The sequence below is a fragment of the Elgaria multicarinata genome, chromosome 22 (assembly GCF_023053635.1).
Source record: "Elgaria multicarinata webbii isolate HBS135686 ecotype San Diego chromosome 22, rElgMul1.1.pri, whole genome shotgun sequence".
Lineage (NCBI taxonomy): Eukaryota > Metazoa > Chordata > Lepidosauria > Squamata > Anguidae > Elgaria > Elgaria multicarinata.
The window spans coordinates 12,359,195-12,381,360 of NC_086192.1; the positions used below are offsets into that span (position 1 = coordinate 12,359,195).

General features: G+C 46.4%; 1 protein-coding gene across 1 annotated transcript in view; it reads right to left on the reverse strand.

The window, feature by feature from the left end:
• The window catches only part of GTF2IRD1 (GTF2I repeat domain containing 1), an 83,864-nt gene that overhangs the window by 39,640 nt on the left and 22,058 nt on the right, over window positions 1–22,166 (reverse strand). The window contains exons 2-3 of the mRNA XM_063146714.1: window positions 2,953–3,081; window positions 716–857 (exon numbers count right to left, since the gene is read on the reverse strand). Of these exons, the coding sequence (XP_063002784.1) occupies window positions 716–857; window positions 2,953–3,075 (265 nt within the window). The 5' untranslated portion in view covers window positions 3,076–3,081. The remainder of the gene's footprint in view (window positions 1–715; window positions 858–2,952; window positions 3,082–22,166) is intronic.

A 22,166-nucleotide genomic window follows, 5' to 3' on the forward strand; every position in this document is an offset into this window, starting at 1 on the left:
CTCTGATCCTAGAGGTAGCACAAAGCCATCAGGGCTAGTAGCCATTGATGGCCTTCTCCTCCAGGAATTTATCCAACCCCCTTTTAAAGCCACCCAAATCGGTGGCCGCCACCACATCTTGTGGTAGTGAGTTCCACAGTTTAACTGGAGACCTTGGAGTTCTGGTAAAATAAATCATGGAAAAGGAAAGGAAAGGAACCTCTCGTGCAAGCACTGAGTCAGTACTGACTCTTGGAGGGACGCCAGCTTTCGCTGACGTTTTCTTGGCAGGCCTTATAGCGGGGTGGTTCGCCGTTGCCTTCCCCGGCCGTTATTACCTTTCCCCCAGCTAACTGGGTACTCATTTTACCAACCTCGGGAGGATGGAAGGCTGAGTCAATCCGAGCCAGCTGCCTGAAACCAGCTTCCGCTGGGATCGAACTCAGGCCGTGGGGAGAGTTTCGGCTGCAGAAACTGCTGCTTTACCGCTCTGCGCCACACGAGGCTCATAAAATAAATCAAAGTAGTGCAGAAAAAAAAAAAAGATCCAGCAAGGTGGAAGGCTGCCCACTCTGCCCTACAGGATTGGGATGGGCCTGGGATTAAGTGAATGGATCTGTAGCGTCCATATGCATTTTGGCCTCCAGTGGGTTCTTAAGTCTGGTGCCCAGCAGGGTCGGACTGTGCATCACCGCCGTCTCCCGGCCTTGCCGGAAGAGGACAACCCAATGCTTACTGCAGAACTTCTTGAAATCCGCTTGGACCTCCTTCCTTGCGTTCATGAAGAGCCTCCCCTTTTCCGACCCGACGACAAAGGTGTTTTCATCGTGGACGGCAATGCAGGCAACTTCAGCGTTGAGTTTAGAAAGTGCTGAACACTGTGGGTGGAGAGAGAAACACAGCCAGTTACACAGTTATCAAAGCGCCATGCAGGGAGGGATACAGAGCCCAGGGGCCTCCAGCTGTGGCTGGACTCAGCACCCAACATCCCCGACCCCTGGGCTGGGGGTTGATGGGAGCTGGAGTCCAAGAACATATCGAGAGCCACTGGTTCCCCACTTTGGCACACGGAGACAACGTATATTTTAAGTGGGATTTGAACACTGTGTTGCACGCACCACAAAAAACCTGCTGAAATTCCCTTTTCTATGCAACTGTTAAAGATGCAGGAGCCCTGTCCTCCTTTTCATACGGTCACCCTATCATAGCATAGTAGAGCTGGAAGGGGCCTATAAGGTAGGGTGACCACATGAAAAGGAGGACAGGGCTCCTGTATCTTTAGCAGTTGCATAGAAAAGGAAATTTCTACAGGCGTCATTTGTATATATGGAGAACCTGGTGAAATTGCCTCTTCATCACCACAGTTAAAGCTGCAGGAGCCCTGCCCTCTTTTAAATCTGGTCACTCTAGTATAGCTCCTACGCCTGTAGAAATTTCCTTTTCAATAAAACTGTTAAAGATACAAGAGCCCTGTCCTCATATAATAATAATAATAATAATAATAATAATAATAATAATAATAATAATACACCTGCACACACACAAACGCTTCCTCACCTGGTGTTTTGTTCTAGGTAGATATCATGCATTGTGGGAGCGGGAGACTGACTTATGTAATATTTCGAGTGGTGTTTTTTTTTCCTCCCATCAAAAAGTTGGGTGGGGAAGCTTTTGAAAAAGCATTCATGCAAATTATTTTCTTTGTCATCGCAGATAAGCCACCGTCTTGTTGAACGCGCACACCGTGGCGGGCAAAACGCAAGGGATGATCAAAACAGCCGATTCCCACATAAAGGTTAATCGAAACCACAATATGTGTTTTTAAAGACTGACTTCAAAAACCCTTCTGGCTGTGGATACGAGGAAGCAATTCTCACTTCAAAACTCAGCCCTTGAAGAGGTTTTTCTGTACCGGAGGGGCATAAAACGGCAGGAACTCTCTGACAATACAGTTTTTCAAACAAAGCTTGTATTCTAGCCTGTCCCTCCGCTCTGATCATTTTCGTAGCAGCCAAACTGATCCATCACACACACACACCCCGCCCCAAACCAAACGTTTGCCACATTCTGTGACTGGCCTTTCCCCGTTCAGCACTTAGAATATCTATGGACATGCTGTGACATCACAGCAGCACAGCAAACGGCCAGGGATGCTCAAAACCAGGCGAGAGGCAGCGGTTCTTTTTTAAAAGAAAACTTAGAAGTCATTTGCGGGACTCAAGAGGGTTTAATTGTTTTAATCCTATAAAGCCCTATATGGTTCGGGTCCAGGTTATTTGAAAGACCGTATTCTCCCTTTTGAGCCTGCCCGTGCTTTGAGATCTTCTGGAAAAGCCCTTCTTTCAGTCCCACCATCTTCACAGGCGCGCTTGGTGGGAACACGGGACAGGGCCTCCTCGGTGGCTGCCCCAGTGCTCTGGAACTCTCTTCCCGGGGAAGCTAGGCTGGCTCCCTCCTTGATGGGCTTTCGGAAGCAGGCTAAAACTTTTTTGTTCCTGCAGGCCTTTGGAGAATCATCTGGCCCTCCATCTATGTTAATGTCTTATAATTTTGTTGTGTATTTTAAACGTTTATGTCCACAACCCCCAATGTATGTTTTAAACTTTGTAAGGCCGCCTTGAGGCCCAGCATTAGGCAAAAGGTGGGATACAAATAAATATCATCATTATCATCATCATCATCATCATCATCATCATCTTGAACCATCTTCAAAGGCACCCCCTTTGGCATAAATACGTTGGAAAGCCTGGGGTGACTTACAGCAGAGTTGCCTTATGTAGCAAAGCGTGGCAACACAAACTTTAGTATTGGAGACAACACGTTTAAACAAGTTGGAAAGGAAGAAGTCCTACAATCCTATGCATGTTTAGACAGGAAAAAAAAGTCTTACAGCTCCCATCATGCTCCAGCCAGCCATGCACCCTTCTTTAGCTTAATCTTGTGAAGTATGCAAAATACCCCCCAACAACTTACCATAGAATCTAAGGCAGATACTAAGCTGGTGATGACTTCATCTTTTCGAGAGAACACCAGGTGCCACTGGTCAGGCCTGGCGTTGTTTGGCAGCGCGTCAGAGAGCTTCCCCAGCAGTGCCATCGTCACCTGAGAACGGCAAAGAAGAGCTTAGGGTTAGATGCAAGGGCCGGACACTTGCTGAACATTGCAAGCCAAGATGGCACAGCTGGGTTCCTCTGGAGATGTCATGGCTACCTTGTGCCACCAGAGGTCATCCCACAACAGTGCTGTAGTCAGTGCGGGCTGGTGGCTCCGATGTCACAGGGAGGTGAATCCTCTCTGGGCTCCAATCAAACCTCTAAAGGAGCTCTTGAAGGTGCTGAATTCTACTCCAATATAGGTTCAGCACCTTGGCCAGCTCCCTGAGAGTGGCTATCTCCAGTATTCGAAGCAGTAAGTCTGTGCGCACCAGTGGCCGGGGAACATGGGCGGGAGGGTGCTGTTGCACCGTGTCCTGCCTTGTTGATCCCTGGCCGATGGCTGGTGGGCCGCTGTGTGAACAGAGTGCTGGACTAGATGGACCCTTGGTCTGATCCAACATCAAGGCTCTTCTTAGGTTCTTATGATTCTACTTCAATCAGTCAAAGTTAGGTTGACGGGTATCACCCAGAGGACCTTCTCTTCTGCTGCTCCCAGACTGTGGAACAGCCTGCAGGAGGAGACTCGTCAACTTGACAATCTATTAGCATTCAAGAAAGCTATTAAGACTGATCTCTTCCGGCAGGCCTATCCTGTGGAATTTTAGGATGCTTTTAGGATAAGAACATAAGAACATCAGAAGAGCCCTGCTGGATCAGACCAAGGGTCCATCTAGTCCAGCACTTTGTTCACACAGTGGCCGACCAGCCATCGGCCAGGGATGAACAAGCAGGACATGATGCAACAGCACCCTCCCGCCCATGTTCCCCAGCAACTGGCGCACACAGGCTTATTGCCTCGAATACTGGAGATAGCACACAACCATCAGGGCTAGTAGCCATGGATAGCCTTTGCCTCCAAGAACTTATCCAACCCCCTTTTGAAGCCATCCAGATTGGTGGCCATCACTACATCTTGTGGCAGTGAGTTCCATAATTGAACTATAAGAACATCAGAAGAGCCCTGATGCTGGATCAGACCAAGGGTCCATCTAGTCCAGCACTCTGTTCACACAGTGAACAGAGTGCTAGCTGAAGAAGATTCTTCCCAGAGGACCTGAGTGTGCAGGGCGGATTGTACGGGAGAAGGCGATCTCGCAGGTTGCGTGGACCCAAACCATGTAGGGCTTTAAAGGTGATCACCAACACTTTATACTTTGCCCGGAAACTAATCAGCAGCCAGTGAAGAGATTTTAGGACTGGTGTGATGTGGTCCCCCCTAGATGTTCCAGTGACCAACCTGGCTGCCATATTTTGAACTAGTTGACGTTTCCGGACTAGGCACACAGGTAGCCCTATGTAGAGCGCATTGTAGAAGTCGAGCCTCGAAGTTACCCGCGCGTGCACGGCCGTCTCTAGGTGTTCCAACTCTGCCTTCAGCTTGCCTGACTGTTGCAGGTGAAGGGGTGTGTGAATGAGGAGATGCTCCCCAAGGCTCAGGATTGGTGAGGACTTGCAGTGACACTGGCCAGAGAAGGGGTTTAAACGTCGACATTAGCCTTCAGGGCCCTTCCTCGTGTCCTCTTTGAAGCGTGGCTCGTGGCAGAGCTATTACTTTCCACTCCTGCTGCCAGGAGCAACGCCGTGCTGTTGGGGGCCGCCAGAGGACTGTTCCATGCTGTGTCTGGATCCCTATTCAATGCTCCCCCCCCCCAATTCAGTACTTATTGCTTGAGACATTAGGGTGTGCCTGGGCACACCCGGCACACTCCTTGTGCAGACCTATGCAGCTGACACAAGAAGCCCTATGCAAGCGGTATTTTGCAGCCTGGAGTTTGGCCAACCAAATCCTTCGCCACTGATGGATCGTGGAAGCCCTTTCTCTGATAGCCAAAGACTAGAAGCAAAGGAGCTGGAATGGAGAAAGCCATGTGACCTGGCTTTAACGGTTGCAAACAGATATCCGGCAGCAGCCAACGGAAAAGAGAGAGAGAGAGAGAGAGAGAAGAGGGAAGCATCTGGAAGCAGAATGAGGGTGAGGTTATATGTTCGTGGTGTAGAGCATCATAAGAAGAGTGCTTACTTTCCTTGGGGAAAGTACAGCATTATTTAAGTGCTTCACCATGCCCAAGCACTGGCCAGGTTTTATTTAAATTTAGAAATCAAGTCTCTAGCCCTCAAGGGTGCGAATGCGGGCTTCAAAGCACGTGCCTAACGCCTGACAAATTCAGAAACTGGCACGCGGCGGAGCGATTTTGACTCCCAAGGTGTCAAAAATAAAATCCACATCTTTGGCCTTTTCAAGCTTGAGAATTCTGATCATTTTCTTTCTTCTGCTAACCAGCTGTCTAAAGTTAGCTACGCTGTTTTGAATCAGCTTGCGACGGATCTGGACTTTACCGGGAGCTCAGCGTTCGCCTCACATCTCTGGCTCTTGCAAAGATTTTGACACTCATCTTAAATGTGGAATCGCCAAAGGACGAGCCCCATATACAGGGGTGGCCAAAATGGTGGACACTTTTTTACATTTTCATGTTTTGCAACTTGGAATGCTTATAGAAAATGTTCTGTTTCACGAAATTCAAATGTTTATATATCAACGGAAAGACCGGATGCATGTAATTCAACCACCCTGCTTCTTTTCCTAGGTGTCCAATCCACTCTTTTCTTTGGTACCCTTGCTCTCTTTAGGATGGACGTACGTACGCTTTTAATTGGAGAAATACTTCCAATATTCACACCATCTCCAATGGCGCTTCAGTTTCAGAACAAACAGTAAAACTGACTTTCCCCAACTTGAAAGATGATGTATCGCCGCTACTGCCACAGGATTGGTCCCCAAAACAAGGACTGCGATTGGCCAGTCAGGTTTGCAATCCCCATCCGTTTCTTCACTCAATCACACCGGTGTTTGTTTTTAGACTAAAGTAAGCAGAACGTTTTTTGTACTGCAAATATTTGCGTTCTGTTTTTTGTATTGAATTCAGCATCACATTCCCTTTCCACTGATATATAAACATTTGAATTTCGCATAACAGAGCATTTTCTATAAGCATGCAAAGTTGCAAAACACGAACATTTCAAAAAGCGTCCACAATTTTGGCCACCACTAAATCAAGATTCGCTGAGGTTATCAAAGAAAAAACTTGGGCAGAACTCTGATATGACCTAACAGGTGAGCTCTTGCAAAGGCCTTGTTACTGTCTGGCAGCTGTACATGTGAAAAGAATCTTAGTTGATCACCATCTGAGCCAGCAGTTCAAGAGGAGGAGGAGGAGGAGGAGGAGGAGGAGGAGGAGGAGAAGAAGAAGAAGAAGAAGAAGAAGAAGAAGAAGAAGAAGAAGAAGAAGAAGAAGAAGAAGAAGAAGAAGAAGAAGCAGCAGCAGCAGCAATCACAGCCCTCATTAATAGAAGCATACTGTCAAGAGCATGAGTTCCATTCTCTTCTACACTGGTCAGTCTACATCTGGGAGGGTGTACCCAGTGGTGAATGCCACATTTTAAGAAGGACATTGATAAGCTGAAGGGGTATCTAGAAGAGAGCAACCAGGACGGTGAAGGGTCTGGAAACCAAGCCCAATGAGGAGCAGATGAAAGAGCTGGGGACATCCAGTCTGAAGAAGAGACTACTCAGGAGAGAGATGATATTTCCATTCATTCATATAATTTATTATATAAAGATTCGGTGGTGTAAGGCTTATTACTAGAGATGTACTAGACCAATCTTGTTCATTTTTGCTTTAAACTGAAGCTTAAGCGGTGTAGATGCGCAGAAAATTCTGAAACTCCGAAAAAGTTCAGAGCTTGAGCTTTAAGAGGCATGGCAACCTGTCCTCCAGCGGGATAACAGACAGACCTGCTTGGCCAGTGTGGCGTGAAGCAGGCCCCGGCCCAGCCGTGCAATTAGGTTGCTGCCACCAGCTGGAAGCAGGAGATTGCTACAAAGGCATCTGATAAGAGAGCCAGTGTGGTGTAGTGGCTAAAGCGTTGGACTGGGAGCCCGGAGATCCGGGTTCTAGTCCCCACTCGGTCATGGAAACCCACCGGGTGACTTTGGGCCAGTCACGGACTCTCAGCCCAGCCCACCTCACAGGGTTGTTGTTGTGAGGATAAAATGGAGAAGACGAGGCGGATTATGTACACCACCTTGGGTTGCTTGGAGGAAAAAAGGCGGGTATAAATGCAATAATAAATAACAAAAAGAGTTGCTCTGTGGTCAGCCTACCACTCCCAAGACACAGGGGGTCACCAGCCAAATTTTCAGATTCGTCCTCCCCCTGCTCTCTATTCTGGCTTCCTCTTTCTCCACTTTTTCTTGCTCCTTTTCATAGAATCATAGAATAGCAGAGTTGGAAGGGAACTACAAGGCCATCGAGTCCAACCCCCTCCTCAATGCAGGAATCCACCCTAAAGCATCCCTGACAGATGCTTGTCCAGCTGCCTCTTGAAGGCCTCTAGTGTGGGAGAGCCCACAACCTCCCTAGGTAACTGGTTCCATTGTCGTACTGCTCTAACAGTCAGGAAGTTTTTCCTGATGTCCAGCCGGAATCTGGCTTCCTGTAACTTGAGCCCATTATTCCGTGTCCTGCACTCTGGGAGGATCGAGAAGAGATCCTGGTCCTCCTCTGTTCGACAACCTTTTAAGTATTTGAAGAGTGCTCTCATGTCTCCCCACAATCTTCTCTTCTCCGGGCTAAACATGCCCAGTTCTTTCAGTCTCTCTTCCTAGGGCTTTGTTTCCAGACCCCTGATCATAATGGTTGCCCTCCTTTGAATACAGTCCAACTTGTCTGCGTCCTTCTTGAATTGTGGAGCCCAGAACTGGACGCAATTTTACCCACCGCCGGCACCTCCTAGGGACTTGCTCCTCAGCTCCACGAAATGGCCTCTCTGACATGCCGACCACGATGGCCATAGTTCCACAAGACGCAAAAACGGCGCACTGCAGCTTTTCCCGGGCTGAGCGACGCTGCTGTCCAAGGCTCCTTGCTGCCATGCAGCATTTCCAATCACGCTAAAATACCCTCTTCTCCTGTTGTGCAGATCAACCTCCAATAAAACTCTCTTGGGTCCATTAACTCGACACAGTTTGCATCGCTTCCGTTTACGAGCCGACAGGAGCTTTCAGGAGTCCCCCCGGTGCGCGAGTCCTTTTAATAAAACTTCTACAGATGTAGCTTACAGTTGTACAACTTTGTTGGACCACTTCTCCGACGCCCCCTAGCCGGCTATAAAAAGCAGCGAAAGACAAGCATGCAGACACACACACACACCCCTTCTACTAATGCCTAGTTTCCAAGACTTTAGAAATGAACTCTATGCCTAAAGCGCAGCGTACAGCATTTCATGGGGAATCTCTGAAGGAACATCACTAACATTTAAAATCAAAGTCAAGGCTCTAGCTCTCAGGATGGCAAACAAAAACTTGGAAACTGGCTGGTAGGTTTTGAGGACATTACAGAAATTAGGAATGGGTTTGGATGCACGGCATAGCAGCAAGTAGGAGTTCTTTTTTTCAGTACAACTATAAGGCCATATATCCCTCAACTCATGCCTCAGAACCTGATGCTGGATCAGACCAAGGGTCCATCTAGTCCCACACTCTGTTCGCATCCTTTGCCTCCAGGAATTTATCCAACCCCCTTTTGAAGCCATCCAGATTGGTGGCCATCACCACATCCTGTGTTAGTGAATTCCATAACAACTATAAGAACATCAGAAGATCCCTGCTGGATCAGGCCAAGGGTCCATCTAGTCCAGCACTCTGTTCACACAGTGGCTCACCAGCCATTGGCCAGGGATGAACAAGCAGGACATGGTGCAATTGCACCCTCCCGCCCATGTTCCCCAGCAACTGGGGCACACAGGCTTACTGCCTTGAATACTGGAGATAGCACACAACCATCAGGGCTAGTAACCATGGATGGCCTTTGCCTCCAGGAATGTATCCAACCCCCTTTTGAAGCCATCCAGACTGGTGGCCATCACTACATCTTGTGGCAGTGAGTTCCATCATTTAACTCTGCACTGTGTGAAGAAGTCCTTCCTTTTATTTGTCCTGGGATCTCCCACCCATCAGCTTCATGGGACGACCCCGGGTTCTAGTATTTTGAGAGAGGGAGAAAAATGTCTCCCCGTCCACATTCTCCACACCATGTATAATTTTGTCCACCTCTATCATGTCTCCCCTCAGCCTCCTCTTCTCCAAGCTAAACAATCCCAGCTGATGTATTAAATTTATAGACCGCCCCATAGCCAAAGCTCTCTGGGCAGTTTTTAAAAAAATTATTTTATTTATTTATTATTACATTTTTATACCGCCCAATTGCTGAAGCTCTAAATTTACAAAAGTTAAAAACAGTGAACATTAAAAACACATGTACAAAACTTAAAACCATAAAAAGCATAAAGTACAAACAAAATCAAAAACAGGGGGTGCCTAACCAGTGGGGGCTGGTGGCTCCAAGGTCAATGGGGCGGTGAATTCGTCCATACCAGTCAGAACTCTAAAGGACCTACCCAAGATGCAAAGCGTCCTGACTGAAACCCAGAGCAGATTCACCACCCCACTGACATCGGAGTCACCAGCCTCCGCTGCTCGTAAGGCTATCAGAAGCCACGGCACAGCAATCCCGTCTTCTTTTTTTCCTTAACACATTTTCTGCAGTAAGGAAAAAGACGGGAGAAGTGGTGGAGAAACACAGGAGGGTTACAAGTGGGAGGCAATGTCAGCCAGACCCCTCGTAAAAATTGTGTGAATGAGCCGGGGCAATTACACAATTGTGACGTACTCCCATGCATCCTGCCTTAATCGTGCAATAAAGCCAAAAGATTCGCCGTATTTAGCCCCTACTTTTTGAGCGTATCTTCTGCGCCGCCGCTGGGGCACAGGAGCAGGATTTTAAAGAAATGCTGACATCTGCGTAAGCTTTAAAGATAAAGACCCCAAAATTGGCACAGTAATAGATATTAGGGAGAGCTTTAAGCTTACCAAATCTGAATTGAATTGGGTCATCTGTTGATTTTTTAATGATTTTTTTACATTTCCTCCCTTCAACTCACTTCCTGGTATGCAAAGGATCGCTGTCGCCCGGTAGCAAAAACAACCGTGAAAGCTTAGTGCTACGGGGATAATCCGAGGGAAGCAGGTATGTGGGATGACGCTTTAGATCTGTCAGGGATGCTTTAGGGTGAATCCCTGCATTGAGCAGGGGGTTGGACTCAATGGCCTTGTAGGCCCCTTCCAACTCTGCTATTCTATGATTCTGTGATCTCTCCTTGGGGTTTGGGGCTCAGATTACGTGGTCCGTCTAGGCTGCCACCTGCTGGCAGCTATCCTTGGGTCACCCCTGAAACAAAGCAAAACTTGGCATAGAATTTTTAGGGAATGCCGACGCCCCCCCCCCCCGCCCCGCCCCATAAGATGCTCATATAGGACTAGAAATGCATCAAACCCCTCAAAACACACAGGATCCGTCCCCGGAGAACCACTTCCAAGCACATCGTGCAGCTATTCCAGCTTCACCTTCATAACGGATTTTTGTAGAATTTTTTTTTAAAAAGACGGACGAAGCGATAGGAAAACACAGACGGGTTATGGGTGGGAAATGTCACTTTTCGGATCCTCAGTAAAATTCCACCAAGGAGGCAGGGCAGTTGCATGACAAAAGCTTCATCTGGAAGCGCCCACAGGATACCCAAGATCACATCTTAATTCTGAAACCTGTTTCTTTTCTTCCTTCTCTTCCAATGAAGTTGGGATCTTCTAACAGCACCATTCAAGCTGAATCAATGTTTATTGACTACCAACTTTTCTTTCTTTCTTTTTTTTTTAAAAAAGCTCTTTTTTGCAAGAGCATGTCTGACTCCTTTCAAAACCAAGGCTCTTTATACGCTAATTCAAAGCAGTTTCCCCCTCCATCTTAACTTTCATTTCTGCAGGAAATAAATAATTGGTCCCACATGCCCATTAAAAGCAGCGGAGCAAAATAAGCCATGGGGGAGGATCCGTCAGGTGAAGAAAAATGCTGTGATTCCAACATATGTTTTAACTAACTGCATATTTTAAAGCAAAGTTGTTGGGGGGGGGGGTTATCAAAGAGGTAAAAAGATGAGAGGTGGGGGCAATAGCAAAAAGCTGAGAAAAATGACCTATATCCTCCAGCAACTCTGGTCACAATGGAAAATCTTATTAGGGGGAAAAATGGACTGTTTGAAGTACAGCCAAGAAGCAATTAAAGATTAATCTCTCTCTCTCTCACACACACACACACACTCTCTCTCTCTCTCTCTCGCACACACACACACACACACACACACACACTCTCACACACACACACACACTCACACACACTCTCTCACACACACACTCACACACACACACCTCCAACCCCAAAGTCAGTAACAAAGCTCCTATTGATTTCAAGGATTTGACCTTCACTGCCAACTTGCTGAGTGATGGCGGAAGAAAACCATAGAGCAGGCCACCATTTTTTAAAATAAACACCCGCGCGCACACAACCCATTGGGGCCGATTATATCATTGACCTCTGGTTAATTGCAGGGGGTGCGCTTGTGAGCTACGCCCCGTTCAAAAAGGGCCGTAGTCAATCCAGAGGCTGACCATGGTCTACAGCCAGGCTGAAGATGCAAAGGACATGTATTCTCAACCATCTGCATGACTCACTCTTGCACAGGGGTGAGCCAACATTTCAACTTGAGGGCCATGCCTTGGGTATGGAAACGGGATGAAAACGCCAAAAACGTTCGCGATCCCTGCCGTACATCCTTCTAGGCCCAGGAGAGAAATCCTCCTAGGATATTGAAGCTGACACAGTAACCACAAATAACCGTCAAAGAAAACCGGAGTTTGAGGAGGGGAAAAGACCAGGAAACCACATTAAAAAAAAAAAGGAACAGAACAAGAAGCAAAGTTCCCTAGACCAGACCGGTTTCAAGCTGTGGCGTGTGCTTTTTCTAATCACTTAGGCAAACATTGGTAGCATGATGTCGACGAGAAGCAACTGAACCGAAGTTTGTGGCCAAGTAGGAAGAAGAAGAAGACCTCTGGGCAAACTACAAATGGGTGATAGTTTCTGCAGGGTTAAACACGCTCCAGCAACCTTCTCTCCTCCTGCAAACTGTACGGACGATTTAGCAATATGTGACGAGTTTCATTGACCCTGGATCTGTTTTTATAGTGGTTTATAATCATTTTTAGATATAGGTTTCTGTGTATGTTGCACGTTTTTGTGGATTAAAATTTTGTATATTGTTCTTAATTGTTTTAATCTTATGCAAACCGCCCAGAGAGCTTCGGCTATTGGGCGGTATAAAAATGTAATTAATAATAATAATAATAATAATAATAATAATAATTTGAATCAAAAGCTCTTCAAAGTGAAAGATGTACTAGGAAAAACAACGCTAGGTTAACAGTCACTGGCCCGGTTCAGAAGACACCTTAAATCACGGATTTAACCACGGTGTCCTGAAATCCTCCCAGAGTGCAGGACACAGAATAATGGGTTCAAGTTAAAGGAAGCCAGATTCCAGCTGGACATCAGGAAAAACTTCCTGACTGTTAGAGCAGTACGACAATGGAACCAGTGACCTAGGGAGTTTGTGGGCTCTCCCACACTAGAGGCCTTCAAGAGGCAGCTGGAGAAGCATCTGTCAGGGATGCTTTAGGGTGGATTCCTGCATTGAGCAGGGGGTTGGACTCGATGGCCTTGTAGGCCCCTTCCAACTCTGCTATTGTATGATTCTATGATTCTATGAATACCACCTGACATACCTGGATGATCAGGGATCTGGAAACAAAGCCCTATGAAGAGAGACTGAAAGAACTGGGCATGTTTAGCCTGGAGAAGAGAAGATGGAGGGGAGACATAATAACACCCTTCAAGGACTTGAAAGGTTGTCACCTTGTTGAGTGCAGTGACAGGTAGGGAGAGGTACCTGTCAGGTATTGTGGTCCCAAGCCATGTAACGCTTTATAGGTTAAAACCAGCACCTTGAATTGGGCTCAGTTCATTTTTATGAACTACCCAAAGAGTTTTGGCTATTGGGGAGTATAGAAATGAAATAAATGAAAATGATTTTAAAAAAAAAAGCATCAAGTTGATACAAGCACATTTCGGCCACTACTATGTATTTATTTTTATTTATTTATTACATTTCTATACCGCCCAATAGCCGGAGCTCTCTGGGCGGTTCACAAAAATTAAAACCATTCAAAGTATAAAACAACAGTATAAAACCATAATATAAAATACATTATAAAAGCTCAACCAGCAGCAATGCAAAATTACAAATTTAAAACACCATATTAAAATGTATTTATAGATTGTTAAAATGTTGGGAGAATAAAAAGGTCTTCACCTGGCGTCTAAAAGCATATAATGTAGGAACCTCCTTAGGGAGCTCATTCCACAGACGGGGTGCCACAGCAGAGAAGGCCCTCCTCCTGGTAGCCACCTGCCTCACTTCCTTTGGCAGGGGCTCACGGAGAAGGACCCCTGAGGATGACCATAGAGTCCGGGCAGGTACATATGGGAGGAGATGTAGACATCTCCTGTGAAGGATTGGCCAGTCAACAGCTACTGGCTAAGAATGAAACATCCATGCTGTTTCAGGATGACAGAATGACTGAGTTCACACAACACACTAACCCACACTCAGTGGATTGTTTGTTGAACCGTGGGTTCGTGTGTTGTCTGAACCCAAGGATATTTTCCACAGGCTGGCTTTTTCACCATGAAGTGTAGCTTATTTTCCGAACAAGCCATCTTGAAAATCCACGCTTTGTTGTAGGGTTGTTCAGGGTGGTTAAACAAGTCACCCTGCAGAAAATGCCCGGGGTTCAGGCAACAAGCTAACTCATTGTTCAACAAACAACCCAGAGTTCAATGAACAACCCATCGCTCTACTCTCCCTTTCCTCCCCCAAGTCTTTCCCCCTTTTGCATCATGTCTATTAGACTGGGAACCTGTGGGCAAGGACTCAGAAAACATCCAGGACTTCTTACGTGTTAAATAACGACGCCAACAGAGAACTTACACACTAAAAGATTGCAGGGGCGGATCAGAGTGAGGGTAAAAATTAATACAGATGTTTTTACAGTCTCTCTGTGTGTGTGTGTGTGTGTGTGTGTGTGTGTGAAGAAAGTTCTATCTTTATTTCTGGAAGATCTAGAGGGGATACATTCAAGCTTCTGTTTAAAAAAGCACGAAGCTCCCTGAGGTTCAGCTTCCCTTTGGTGACGGGGCTGTTGGAGATCAAAGCCATAAGCTCCCTTGTGCAAAGGATTCTACACACACACACACATTATTTCCCTTATTTCTAAACCATTTTAAGGGGCTGAGGAAGGAGTATTTAGGATGCATTTGTCATAAGAATTAATGCATGCCTTGGGACCACAATACCTGATGGAACACCTCTCCTGACAAGAACCTACCCGTTCACCGCGCTCAACATCTAAGGTTCTGCTCTGACTTCCTACTCCGAGGGAAGCTCAGAGGATGGCAGCAAGGGAGAGGGCCTTTTCAGTGGTGGCCCCCCAATTATGGAATGATCTCCCCAATGAGGCTCGCCTGGTGCCAACATTGTTATCTTTTTGGCACCAGGTCAAGACTTTTCTCTTCTCCCAGGCATTTAACAGCATTTAACAATGCTAAGTTTGTTTTCTAACGGACCCCAGAACTGTTGTTTTTAAATGGATACTGTTGTTTTTATATTGTTGTTTTTATGTATTTGATGGTTTTAAATTTTGTATAGTTTTAATGTTTACTGTTTTTAACTTTTGTAAACCACCCAGAGAGCTTCAGCTATGGGGCGGTATATAAATGTAATAAATTATTATTATTATTATTATTATTATTATTATTATTATTATTATTATTATATTTATTTGTATCCCGCCTTTTGCCCAATGCTGGGCCTCAAGGCGGCCTTACAAAGTTTAAAACATACATTGGGGTGGTGGTGGTGGACATAAAAGTTTAAAATACACAACAAAATTATAAGACATTAACATAGATGGAGGGCCAGATAATTCTCCAAGGGCCTGCTGGAACAAAAAAGTTTTAGCCTGCTTCCAAAAGCCCATCAAGGAGTTAGCCAGCCTAGCTTCACCGGGAAGAGAGTTCCAGAGCACTGGAGCAGCCACCGAGAAGGCCCTGTCCCGTGTTCCCACCAAGCGCGCCTGTGAAGATGGTGGGACTGAAAGAAGGGCTTCTCCAGAAGATCTCAAAGCACGGGCAGGCTCATAAGGGAGAATACAGTCTTTCAGATAAACTGGACCCGAGCCATAATAAATAATAAATAAATAGATATGCACATGTACATACACACACACACACACACACACGCAGGGACCTGGTTAATTCATGGTAGATTCTCTAGACTTGATGCCTGGCAGTGGAACAAGTGACTCAGCTCTACCGAAAAAGCTCTTATATTTCACGTAATACCAGGAAGTAGAAAGGATCAACGTGATGGACCATTCACATAGACACCACTGTTATGGTTGGCGGGTCTGCAGGAAAGCAAGAACCAACCAGGGATGTGGTCAAGCCAGGAGGGTGGCGATCAATAAATCAAGCCTTTGAGAAAGTTATGGCCTGGCCAACTCCTCAATAGAGTGGGTACTTATGCATTGTCAAGAAGAAGAGGAAATTCATCACCCCCAAAAGGAGGCAAAGGAAGAGACAGGCCTGCATGAAATTTCCATATGCTAATAGCTCTGTACAGACGCAAATTTGGAAATAGTTACTATAACTATGATGATACTCAGCTCGACTTCTCCTTGTTGTTGGAGTCAGCTGGGGCTGTAATGGGCTGGATGAAGGCCAATAAACTGAAGCTGAATCATAGAACAGCAGAGTTCGAAGGGTCCTAAAAGGCCATCCAGTCCAACCCCCTACTCAATGCTGGAATCCATCCTACAGCATACTTGACAGATGGTTGTCCAGCTGCCTCTTGAAGGCCTCTAGTGTGGGAGAGCCCACAACCTCCCTAGGTAACTGGTTCCATTGTCGTACTGCTCCAACAGTCAGGAAGTTTTTCCTGATGTCCAGCCGGAATCTGGCTTCTTGTCACTTGAGCCCATTCTCACGGATGAGGTGGCGCTCCCTCTGAAGGAGCAGGTACATAGCTTGGGAGTACTCCTAGACCCATCATTGTCACTGGATGCCCAGGTGGACTCTGGGGCACGGAGTACTTGGGGTCAGCTTCGGCTGATCCACCAGCTACGGCCTTTCCTAGACAGGGACAACCTAGCCACAGTAGTGCATGTACTGTTAACTTCCCAATTAGACTACTGCAGTTCAATCTTCGTGGGGCTGCCCTTGATGATGACGCAGAAGTTGCAGCTAGTGCAAAATGCAGCAGCTAGACTGCTGGCGGGTACATCTTACAGAGACTACATAACACCGGTCTTAAAGGAACTGCACTGCTTGCCTATACGTTTCCGGTCGGAATTCAAGGTGTTGGTAATGACGTTTAAAGCCCTAAACGGCTTGGGACCTCGATACTTGAGGGAGCGCCTCTCCTTATATATGCCCGCCCGAGACTTGAGATCCGTTGGAGGAGCCCTTCTCAGCATCCCATCAATGCAACATATATGCTATGTTGGGACAAGGGAGAGGGCTTTCTCTGTGGTGGCCCCCCAATGGTGGAATACCCTCCCCTTGGAGGCCCGATTGGCGTCAACATTGATTGCATTTCGCGCCAAGTAAAAACATGGCATCGAAACAAAGCCTTTGATGGTTAAACTCACTGCCACATTGTTTTAACTGCTTTTACTGCTTTTAAATTATATATTGTTTTAACTTGGATCATGGTTTAATTTGTTTTTAACTGTGCATTTTTATTGGTTTATACTGTATGCTTTTATCTGTACGCCGCCCTGAGATCTTAGTGATATAGGGCGGGATATAAACGTTTTAAATAAATAAATAATAAAATAAATAACGTAAATAGAAATATATAAACTCCAAATCGAGGTCCCCTTTCCAGTTCTGAGAACCAGCTACCCACCGGGTATAAGACCAGCACTGTGGTCACCATTCCAGAAGAAGAATAAAAACAAATTCCAAATGCTTTAACCGGTAAAGGAGGGTCTCAAATTGCACTTCGCAGAACTAACGGTTTCAGAAGACTAAAATTAGCAGGGTGCATTAGCGCACTAAGCCTGTCTCAATTCATCAACAGGAATCTATTCCCACCCACCCCTTTGCCCTCACACCTTGCTAATCACAAAAATTGCTTTCTGCACTCCCTTGAGACGCTGTTAAATTCCTTGCCAATCAAAACATACCTCCCAAAGTCACCGATAACGAAAGCCTGCATTCGGAGCATCGAGTGTTTATTTTAAAATGCAGAATGCAACTTCCGGAATCACACAGATCTCTTAGGCTGGATATTTTAAGGAAAACAAAACGAAACAAAGAAAGATTCAAACGTTTTTGCTCCAAGAATTATTTCCCCAAATATCGTTGTGCAATTTTGCAAGGGACAACTCACAGTGGGGGATTTCTTATTACTGAATTAAATTTGTATTGAGGTCTTTTTACCTTGGCATTTGGACGAAAGGTGGCTTTCAAGTCCAATTTAGAAATACACTTTGAAATAACGATCAGATTAAGGGTGCTTCCAGAAAAATGCCTCCTAGCACTACCAATCAAAACACATTAAGGCCACAATCATATGAATGTTTAAACAGAAGCATGGATGGCTGGAGAACACTGGAAGTTGTAGGGCTTTTTTTCTGTCTAAACATGTTTAGAATAGCACCCTAATCAGCTATTCTGTGTTTTTCCTCCTTAACAGGTTTTTCTGTGGTGGAAAAAGTAATGGGAAAACATGGGAGGCTTATGGAAGATTTGGAAATGACCACCTCCCATAAACTTCCATGATTGCACTGTAAAAGCTTCATCTGAAAGTATCCATAATGAAATAAATAAAAGGTAAGCAGCACCTGAGCTAGAACTTCCCCAAACAATCAGGGATCCTCAAATGAATTAAATAAAAGGTAAGCAGCACCTGAGCTAGAACTTCCCCAAACAATCAGGGATCCTCAAATGAAAGAAATAAAAGGTAAGCGGCACCTGAGCTAGAACTTCCCCAAACAATCAGGGATCCTCAAATGAAAGAAATAAAAGGTAAGCAGCACCTCAGGTAGCACTTCCCCAGACAATCAGGGATCCTCAAATGAAAGAAATAAAAGGCCAGCAGCACCTGAGCTAGAACTTCCCCAAACAATCAGGGATCCTCAAATGAAAGAAATAAAAGGTAAGCGGCACCTGAGCTAGAACTTCCCCAAACAATCAGGGATCCTCAAATGAAAGAAATAAAAGGTAAGCAGCACCTCAGGTAGCACTTCCCCAGACAATCAGGGATCCTCAAATGAAAGAAATAAAAGGCCAGCAGCACCTGAGCTAGAACTTCCCCAAACAATCAGGGATCCTCAAATGAAAGAAATAAAAGGTAAGCGGCACCTGAGCTAGCACGTCCCCAGACAATCAGGGATCCTCAAATGAAAGAAATAAAAGGTAAGCGGCACCTGAGGTAGCACTTCCCCCAAACAATCAGGGATCCTCAAAGGCCCTTTGAAATAGAACTACCCGAGTTCTCAATCTAAATCCAAGAGAGATGAAGTCAAAGTAAAATGAACCTTCCTCTGGTGAGGGGTGGAGGTGTCACTGTTGAAAAGATCCTATCCCTGGAAAGGGATCACTGGATTCCTGGTGGAAAGACCTTGGACAAGGTTGTTTATGGAAGCACAATCTTAAAGTATGGGTAGGCTCACATGGCAGCCCTAAGGCAGAGAGAACCTCCAGTCTGCAGCCCTGATCCCTGAGATCAGAGAGAACCGTAGGCATTTCTTTATTTATTACATTTATATACCGCCCCATCGCCGAAGCCCTCTGGGCGGTTGTCAGGTTCTGTCCTACAGCACCACCTGGTGGCCACAGTGCACTTTGCCAGCCGCAGAGTAGTTGCAGGATCCAGGCTCAGAACAGCAAGCACTCCCAGATGGCCAGATGCAGACCAGCCAGAAAAGGGCTATAAAAGAATGGCATTTCCACTCCAGCCTTGGCTACAGCAACATGGTCTCCTGTGCCTGCTGTAGCCCGTTCCTAACGTCCTGCGATGCCAGACCTCGCCTAACCTTCTGCTTTGCCTGACCACGCCTTTTGCCTCCGGCCCTGCTTGAACCCTGTTGTTCCTGGACTCTGAACCCTGCTTGCTCTGGTCCTGCCTGCACCCTGTTGTTGGTTCCACCGCCACCCATCCCGGCCCTGGCATTCCTGCACCAAAGCCTTGCCGCCCACGCCCCGGACCCTGACAGCGGTTTACAAAATGCAGGGGTGATGGGGATTTGGGACAGTGCTGGATCTGAACAATTTTGGGCTAGTTGCCCAGATCCTTTTCCGGGACAAAGTCTTTGAGCAGGCGGTTGTTGACCACACTCAGGCATTTTTGGATGAGACTGATACTCTGGGTCCATTTCAGTTGGGGTTTGAGCCTGGTTTTGGTCATTTATTTATTACATTTCTATACCGCCCAATAACCAAAGCTCTCTGGGCAGTTCACAGCAATGAAAATCACCAAATACAGCATAGAGTGCCATGTGAAATGTACACGTTTAAAACTACAGCCTAGAAGTAAAACCAGAATAAAACCTTGCAGCAATGCAGAGATTTAGAAGACTAAATCTTTTCAGTGGTGGCCCCCCCAATTCTGGAATGATCTCCCCGATGAGGCTCGCCTGGTGCCAACGCTGTTGTCGTTGAACCGTGGGTTAGCGTGGTGTCTGAACCGAGAACGCTTTCTGCAGGGTGGCTTGTTCAACGTGCCATGTGGTTTGTTAACATCCCCCAGAACAGCCTTCCTCAACCTGGGGGCGCTCCAGATGTGTTGGACTGCATCTCCCAGAATGCCCCAGCCAGCTGGCTGGGGCATTCTGGGAGTTGTAGTCCAACACATCTGGAGCGCCCCAGGTTGAGGAAGGCTGCCCCGGAACAACCCAACAGCAAAACGGGGGTTCTCAGGGTGGCTTGTTCAAGAAAAATAAGAGTTCTGGGTAAGAAGAAGGGTATTACAACTTCTTGGAGGATGGCAGCAAGGGAGAGGGCCTTTTTGGTGGCGGCCCCCTGACTGTGGAATGATCTCCCCGATGCGGCTCGCCTGGCACCAACACTTTTCGGCACCAGGGGCCGATCTACACCAAGCAGGATATAACACTTTTAAAACGCTATGAAAACGGTATATGTAATGTGTCCTGGGCCTGAACAGTTGTCATAACCTTTATAAACCGTTATAAGCAGTAGTGTAGATCCTGCCCAGGTCAAGACTTTTCTCTTCTCCCAGGCATTTAACAGCATATGCTGAGTTCTTGTTTTTAACAGACCCCAGAATAGCTGTTTTTAAAAGGATACTGTTGTTTTTATGTTTTTAAACTTTGTATATTTGTTTTTAATGTTTACTGTTGTAAACCGCCCAGAGAGCTTCGGCTGTGGGGCGGTATATAAATGCAAATAAATAAATAAATAAAGGGAGAGGAGAGACCCTGAAAACCAAATAAACTCATCTCCCCAGGGAGTCTGTGGTGGCCATAGGAGCTATTCGCTGTATGACTGCCGGCATTATTACTACGATTTTAAAGGTTGCAAACACATCCACAAAACCGGGCGCTTGCCAAAATTCCTTGGAAAGACACCGCCGGCGGCCACCCCCAAATAAAATCCGAGAGCCGAAAGATACAGTTTCCAGACTCAAGTTTCTTCGCGTGGAAAGGCGAAACCCGTGCTATTTCAGAGCCACAAATGTCTTCTTTGCTCCCTACGCCCAACTTTTTAAGAAACCGAACGCAACTGCGGTTCAGCTACCGTTTGCGTGACCGGGGTAAAAAAAAAAACCCTCAATCTTAATTCCCGGCCCCATGGTGCCTATGGCAACTGGCATCCGTCGCCTTGGAAACTAATCTCGTGGTATTTGAACAATGTAACAAGGGCCTTTAATCTCTCAAACACTGTAAATCTTTATTCGAGGACCAGAACAGGCAATATAAAAAGCCTATTGTTTTCCACCTGGTCAGGGAGCTCCCTTAACTAGAGTTTTATACGTGTGTTTTTCAACTCGTGTGGCCTACAAGAGGCTTACCTACAAGTAAATAATTAGTCATCCTTCATGAGAGGAAGAATTTGTCCCCTCAGGTGTGAGAAATGAGCGAGGCAGATCACCGTTTTCATGCAAGACACCCCACACACACTCCTAATGAAAATAAAACAAGATATAAGTTATTTTAAACTTATACCCCACATTTCCATCAAGCAGCTTGAGGCGGTGCCTCCATTTTATCCCCAGGTAGGTACGGTTATGAGAGAGTGATTAGATGGGTTCACACAACAACACTAACCCACACTCAGTGGTTGAGTGTGGGTTGATGTTGAACCACGGGTTATCGTGTTGTCTGAACGCGGCACGTTTTCCGCAGAGTGGCTTGTTCAAGAAGAAGACGCCGCCTACAGAAACGTGTTGCATTCCATCAGCACGATGACCATCAGAAGTCCCATCCTGGATCAGACCAAGGGTCCATCTAGTCCAGCACTCTGTTCACACAGCGGCCAACCAGCCATCGGCCAGGGATGAACAAGCAGGACATGGTGCAACAGCACTCTCCCACCCATGTTCCCCAGCAACTGGTGCACACAGATATTGCCTCGAATACTGGAGGTAGTACACAACCATGAGGGCAAGTAGCCATTGATAGCCTTTGCCTCCAGGAATTTATCCAACCCTCTTTTGAAGCCATCCAGATTGGTGGCCATCACCACATCCTGTGGTAGTGAATTCCATAACAACTATAAGAACATCAGAAGTGCCATGCTGGATCAGACCAAGGGTCCATCTAGTCCAGCACTCTGATCACACAGTGGCCCACCAGCCATCGGCCAGGGATGAACAATCAGGACATGGTGCAACAGCACCCTCCCGCCCATGTTCCCCAGCAACTGGTTCACACAGGCTTATTGCCTCGAATACTGGAGATAGCACACAACTATCAGGGCTAGTAGCCATGGAGAGCCT